The sequence below is a fragment of the Adiantum capillus-veneris genome, chromosome 3 (assembly GCF_014529385.1).
Source record: "Adiantum capillus-veneris isolate H3 chromosome 3, ASM1452938v2, whole genome shotgun sequence".
NCBI classification, from domain to species: Eukaryota; Viridiplantae; Streptophyta; class Polypodiopsida; order Polypodiales; family Pteridaceae; genus Adiantum; species Adiantum capillus-veneris.
In genome coordinates this window covers 165,860,624-165,868,072 of record NC_140933.1, presented here as the reverse complement: position 1 = coordinate 165,868,072, position 7,449 = coordinate 165,860,624, and the positions used below count along the sequence as shown (strand labels likewise).

The window sequence follows — 7,449 nt, the reverse complement described above, 5'->3', positions numbered from 1 at the left end:
TTCCTCTAAGATGGCTTCTAGAGGATGCAGTGGATCTTGATTCATTACCTTCAATTGAGTGGTTGCTCACTTGGTCTCTTACACTGGGATCCCTATTCTGGTACAATCTTCCTAATCACAAATACATGAAGAAGTGATCTTACAAAACCCAAACCTTGTTACCTCATTGGCTAACTGGTATTCCCCGATTTGTCTTACTTGTTGGTCCGTACTCTCTGGCACTTGTAACCTGTCAAAAAATGCTTGATGGCTATGAGTTTACAGCCATTCTTGTTAGTTCAAGCTTACAATTAACAAAATTTTATCTGACACTTTTAATAACTTCACAATTTTGCTCGTAACATCCACAATTCAAGTCCAATTTCAATTTTGAAAAGACCACCAGGGTCCTGGAGACTATCTCTATCTATGGTGAAATTTTGCTTTCATTATGTCTCAGAGGAACACGGATCACGATCCATGTTGGGAGGCCAAACTAACTTTATTTTGGTACCAGCAGAATCAGCATGATACACAATATGCTAAGTAGCATTCACAATATGCTAACTAGCATACCAATATTTTCTTCTTATACTGGTTTACTAATTATCATGTGCCATTATGATTATCTTACTAGCAATTGGTATGTTTGGATGTCCTTTCCTTGTGACCTTGCATCACCATTCTGTTGGTATCTCCCTTCACTAGTTTGGGGTCGGCAGCATCCATGGAGATGCCATGAACAACATTGAAATCTTCTACTATAATACAAAATTTCTCTTGCATTAGGATGTTGAGCCTTGGTGCTTTCCATCGGCCTGCACACCCCAATGTCACAAGATAATATGATGTAATGGCAAAGGGAAAACTTCCTATTTATTGGGAAATGATAAATATCTCATATTTCATGCATATAGAAAGATAGGGAAACAATTAACACTTTACGCAGCTTCTTTAAGCAACCCCAACACAAAAGAACTCTCAAGTTATTTTCTGCACATGCTTGAACCATAACTGCTCAATTGAACAAACACACACACACACACACACATACACACACATACACAGGCTTGGTGTAATGTGAGAGGTAGTGATGTCATTCGGTGGTAGAGAGAGAGTCTGGGGAGTCCACTATGTAAAAATAGCATATAGCAAGTATAAACAAGAGGTATTTAAATAATCCCTTATCCGTATATTTTCAAGTATTATATGTACCCCTTATATATGCATTTTTGTTAAAAAACTATCCCTTATGTATGAAAATTTTCACTTTCTCAATTAAAAAATCTCCTTTATGTAAGTACATTTTTATGTAAATGTACCTAATTATAAATTTCTTATTTTGTTCTCACATGCTATTTTACATATTTCCTAGTGGACAGCCCAGAGGAGAGAGGAGAGAGAGAGAGAGAGAGAGAGAGAGAGAGAGAGAGAGAGAGAGAGAGAGAGAGAGAGAGAGAGTACTTGACTCGTTCTTCCCCTTCGCACCCGAGAGGAGAGATAGAGCAAGCATATACTTAAATTCATCGGAATGGACAAAAGTACTCTTGAAAACTACTCAGTTCTCGCTATAAAAGAGGTGTGTGTGTGTGTGTGTGTGTGTGTGTGTGTGTGTGAGAGAGAGAGAGAGAGAGAGAGAGAGAGAGGGAACTAGGCGTAAGCATAAATCCCATTTTTATTGGCCATCCATTTTTGCTGCAATCTCAATATACTCCAAACTGGCCCCAATCTCATTGTTGTGGCCCTTATTGCAAACTGGATCATTACAAACTTTAGTTGCTCAATATATAGAGCTTGTAGTGCGTCACGAGCTATAGGTTGGAGCTCTAGCTCTACTAGCGAAAGGCATATGTAGTTGCTTAGAGTGGTTAGGGTGGGGTGGTGCAAACTATCAGAGGGCCTCACTATTGGTGTTGGGTGATGATAAAGAACAATGAATGTCATCACAAGCCGATTGAGAGAAAGATCGCGAGTAGCATTAGAGGGACCAAGCCTTCATGAGGTGTGGAGAATGCACACATGGCACAATAGGACATCAACCTCAATGCTAGGGGTTGCAGAGCACGTTCACTCTCTCTCTGTCTACTCTTCAACTGCCCTTTGACGACTCTTCAGCACCCCCTCATAGCCATTCACCACATGAGACATGCCTGATCCTACTTCGGAATTTCAACATCATCTCGCACCTCACTTTGAGCCTCTTGGCTTCTCTCTCTCTCTCTCTCTCTCTCTCTCTCTCTCTCTCTCTCTCTCTCTCCTTTGTCCGCATTTTCCATCTTCTCCCGCCTCTCTGTCTTGCCTCACGTACCATCCTGATGGTGGTCTAGCCTGCAACTCTCACGTTGCAGTTCTTGGTTCACACACACATCGGCTCTCCCATTTGCAACCACCTGGCAAGCCTGAATAAGGCTTGCCATAATAGAGTAAATAGATGGGGACCCTCATGACTAAATGGCACGCGGTCTTTAATGAAGACCCCATCATGGGATCAACGGCAGACAATTGAGCGTGTGAATCTCGAGGAGATCCGATGGCAACAATTAATTGGCGACGAGTCTCCGCCCTCTAGTTTCGAACTCGGATGGGTACTGCGGCAGTCGAATGCCTTAACCGGGCATGCGCATGCATTTTGTTGAAAAGTGGGTGTGTTTACATTTACTTACGGTTGTTTGAGTTTATTTTGTGAATGTCTGAGTTTACAAATTTTGTTTGTGTTTACTTTTCCCAAATCAAACGGCGCCGCGCGTCTCTGCTCCTGTGCCTGGAATTCTTCTCCGCGGATCCCATCACCGGAGGGCCCGTGTTCTTTAGTTGTGAAAGGAACGAGAGATTAAAAACCCATACATATTCTGTAAGGAGTGTGGGGCTACCAAACTTGAACGCCAAGTCACAGCTACGGGGGCCGAAGTGACATTTTGCTGTGGCACGCAAGCAAGGGAGATGCGCGCGTAATAAGGTGCGGAAGCCACTGCCGGGGGCAAAGTCCAAAATGGTAGCACGCAATCTTGCTGTTGCGCCCAGCTCTTCCACAGCGTGTACCGTGCTGGAGGGCTGCGCAGCCCATCGCCCGCCTTATCTCATCAGCTTTCTGCTCGCTGCCGCCGTGGTGCTTGGCCTCGCTCTCTTTTGCTGCGCCTGGCTCGCCATCATCAAAATGATCGCGCGAGCTGCCCTTGGAGGCACCCCCGCTGCTGCCTCTGCTGCACGCCAGCTGCCGGTTTCGAACCCAGGCGCATCCTCGCTGGTTGGCCCCTCTCTGCAACTGCAACCCTTGCAAGGCGCCACGCTTGTCTTGTTCCCAGGCGAAGCGGCCGCTCACACGCTGGCCGTCCCCGCCAAAGTCATGAGTCCACCAGTTGAGCACACGGCCCCCAACTCTCGGCTTGGGAGTAAAGTCGATGAGGTTTGAACTCTCAACGTAATCACTTCCCTTAGCCTTCTACCCAACTCTGGCAATGCTCACTTCCCACTTGCTCTTCAAATTTGAACCAACTTGGTCTAGGATATAACCAAGATCACAAAAAAATTTGACAAATGTCTATGTTTCATGGTTATGTCACACCTCTTATAACAAGAAGTCGCCCACAAACTTGTCGCGGTGCTCGTTGCGATGAGTTTCACCCAAGCTCGTCGCAACACCCTCTCCAAAAACCACTCATGTGCTTGTTTCTTTCACAATGTGTACATTGTCTAAGCTTCCTAGTTCTGCCAAACTAGCCTCCAATAATGCACCTTGCATTATCTATGGAGCATCAACTTTCCATAAACTGTAAAATACCACTAGCTTCTTATCTATACCTCCTTTGAAAACTTGTATCCTCAATTATTCTTTCAAGACATCCTTTGGACAACCTATATCCTCAATTTCTTAAGATAACAGGTTGTAGGAACCTCAAGAGCATCACTCCCTTGATATAGCTTTGCCATTTATCTAAGCAAAAGTTCACCTTCAACACTAGTCCTCCAAACAGGGGTTTGTTCCGAGTTTCGGCCAATGGTCGTAGTTGTAAGCTCCTCGGTGTAAAAAATGAGGTCGTAATTCAAGGTTAAAAAAAAAGCTTGAAAATGAGAGGCTTTTAATCCTTTTTTTTTTCCATCTTGGCACCCATCATTTTTCATGTCAACATAATGCTCTAGTTTAAATGTTTGAATCAGAAAATGACCCAGGTGGAGTTTCGACATATTTTAATTTGACCAACGGTTTATCTTTTTTCTCCACCTCAATATTTTTCTTGATTGATTACCTCAACTATGGTAGGAAGTTGCAGGATTAAACATCATGGCAATATGTAGACGGGAGCTAGCCCAATTGGTTGAGCATTCGAAGTCCATGACACGAGTCATAGGTTCGATTGCGATTGCCACGCAAGAATGCCCAGACCGCTAAAAAATGCAAAAGCATCATGGCAATATAGAGAGCAAGTTGAGGTCCAATGTTTTTCCATCAATTCTCTGTGTATCTTCTATCCAAGGTTTTCCACGTTTTGTATTTCTAGTGGGAATATCTTGAGTGGTGAAGTGTTCGCATGGCTTAAGTCTTCTTAAGGATACTCCCTTTCCTTTTACTATGGATAAGGGCAACATCAAAAGGCTCCTTGCTATCTTCAACGTAGCCACCCAAATCATGATGTTACCTAATTAGAACATTTTTTGTACAATGGTTTTTCCTTCCAATCGAAAGGCTAAGAAGTTATACTGGGTACCCCCCACACGAAACGTGTCACGACGATTCCACACCCACACCCACATTAAGGAGCGGGTACGAAAGCCACGTGGCAATTGCATGCATTTTGGGTGAAGTCATTAGAGGGAAAGGGGGTAACCCTATGACAATTACCCCCTCTCGTGTGGGGATACCCTAAGAAATCTGGAACATAATACAAAATCAGGCCAAAGCCCCTACATCATATAGTTCTACAATGGTTGTTCTCAAGTATAAGAGCTTTCATTGAGCTGCTGAACTAAATTTTCCTTCAATGCATGTATACCAACACTATGTCCACTTGCCCAACTTTATAGCTAGAGTGCATGGCTTTGCTTATACTATCACATATAATCTCTCTCTCTCTCTCTCTCTCTCTCTCTCTCTCTCTCTCTCTCTCTCTCTCTGTGTGTGTGTGTGTGTGTGTGTGTGTGTGTGTTTGTGTTTGTGTTTGGGGGGGGGGGGGAGGGGGGGGCTTATGTTTGGGTGCTATCTTCAAGCTATTGTGCTCATGTGAAAGGATTCAAACATGCTTGCATTCTTTGCCGAACAAACCGTATCTCATTACTGAGGCAACAAAAAAATGTGATGTTTTCAAAAAAACGTGCCGCATTGTAGCATTAGCTCTTGGTACGGACAACCTAAGAAAACCGTCAATTTCCACCTCTTGTACGGATAGAGGCATTTTCATGTTCATGTAGGCCGCATTGACTTTTTATATCTAAAAAAGTAGATTTCAGAAAATGATTGCTAGGTGAAGGTTTCGTATCCTTTGTCCTTGAATATCCAACAGTTGCCCCTACACACTTTTTCTTCCCGTTGAGTCCCCACCCAACACATGTCTCCACTTTAGTCGGGTTGTAGGTCATGAGGTGCAAGCATAAAACAACTGAAGAGCGTGCAAGGGGAGCCAATCACTCATCGATCCCTTGTTGCCTCCTTGATCTCCACTTTAGTCGGGTTGTAGGTCATGAGGTGCAAGCATAAGACAACTAAACAGCGTGCAAGGGGAGCCAATCACTCATCGATCCCTTTTTGCCTCCTTGATCTCCACCTTACCCTCTTCATGTTTGCTCTGCAATACACATGTACCATGTCCTATCCTACAAGGAGCTCTCTCTCTCTCTCTCTGTCTCTCTCTCTCTCTCTCTCTCTCTCTCTCACACACACACACACACACACACGTATATGTGTGTGCACGTGTGTGCGTGCGCATATATACATACCCAAGGGTACACCTTGTAGGTATGTAAATGTATCATGAGCTCTATAAGAGGGTATATTATAGTTTATATGAGTTACAATTATCAAAGGGATATTTCAATTCAATTTTTTTAAAAACGTTACAAATTTATTGAAAAAAGGATAGCTTTTAGGTGTGTGAGTGTATCACGTACGTTCGAGAAGAGGGGTATATTATAGTTCATACAAATTACAATTATAAAAGAGATATTTTAATTCAATATGCTTTTTTTAAAATCAAATCTATTGAAAAGAAGATAGTTTTATTCTAATCCACAAAATATGTAAAAACGTTTTTTATTATGCTTTGATTGGTGATATGGAGGATTTTGTAGAGTGCACCTCCAGAATGTACACATCTCTCTACAATAATTTGAATAAAGAGAGATAATCTATACTATTATAAAAGGGGGAGAACTTCTGCCTCCCTCTGACATGTGTCGTGAGCTCCTTGATTTGACCCTCTCCGACAATGTCACCAACAGGTTAGTGCGCTCAGAGTCACACACAAAGAGAGAGAGAGAGAGAGGTGGCAAGAGGCCACTGGTCATACTAGTTCATTATGGGGCCCTTTGGGGGGGGGGGGGAGGAGGGGACCTCTCTTTACTTAAATTATTAAACTTCGATACATGTATATTGAAACCACATAATGTATTACAAAACTAACACATCGCTAATGATTTTTGTCCTATACCCAAAAACACAAAGCCATATCATTGCTTACTCTTTTTAGCTTAACTAAGATTCTCCAATAATTTATTTTAATACTGATGTAAAATAGACAATAGAGCTATCATTAGGAAATCTAGAATACATTAATGGAGAAAGAATCTTGTTAGACTCTTCCTGTCAAATATTAAAGACATGTAATTTATTGTTTCTAGGTACTCTTGATCTTTAAGGTACACAAATATCAAGCCTTACATGGGGTAGGAAATGATCCCTACTAGTGACCCTTCCATATAATTTGTGCAACCTCTTGGAGACCAGCGAAAGCTGAGAGCCAATTACAAAGGGAATGGTTAGTAGGGGACCATGTTCGGTCGTCCAATGTTCTTGAGAGGGGGACAAGTGATTTTTGCAGGACACACGGAGGCTAATTGTAACGAACGTTGATTGGAGGTCAACATCCATTGTCGTTTTGTTATGACAACTGTTGAGCTATCAGAGATCTCTCAACGACTGTTGCAAATATTCTGCTCAATAACAAAGAGCAAATGGATGACGCTCGTCGCACGCCCCGCGACCAAATACCTTGACAGAAAGGCCTTGTCATTTTGATTAACACTTAGTTTCATTTTTTATTATTTTTTAAAGATTTGTATGTATTTTTTCTGAAACTCACAATGGTGAGTAAAATATATTAACAAAAACTATAAATGTTAGTGAAACATCATATGTTGATTTTGCATCGCCAATACACTACACTAAGCAATAGCTAGCCAGTGGCATAAAAGCACCATACATACTAAAATTTTGATTTTTGAAGTTCATAGTATATCATAGCTTAACCATAGTAGAAGATG

At 42.1% G+C, this 7,449-nt stretch overlaps 1 protein-coding gene across 1 annotated transcript; it reads left to right on the top strand.

The window, feature by feature from the left end:
- Positions 1-2,879: 2,879 nt before the first annotated feature.
- On the top strand, positions 2,880-4,075 carry LOC147462119 (uncharacterized). Its single transcript, XM_086502673.1, has one exon. The coding sequence runs from the start codon at positions 2,969-2,971 to the stop codon at positions 3,386-3,388; it is 420 nt and encodes a 139-aa protein (XP_086358799.1). The 5' UTR covers positions 2,880-2,968; the 3' UTR covers positions 3,389-4,075.
- The last annotated feature ends 3,374 nt before the right edge of the window (positions 4,076-7,449 follow it).

Bases quoted from the DNA above. Each gene is read 5' to 3' on its own strand.
- LOC147462119 (XM_086502673.1), top strand. From the start codon at position 2,969: ATGGTAGCACGCAATCTTGCTGTTGCGCCCAGCTCTTCCACAGCGTGT.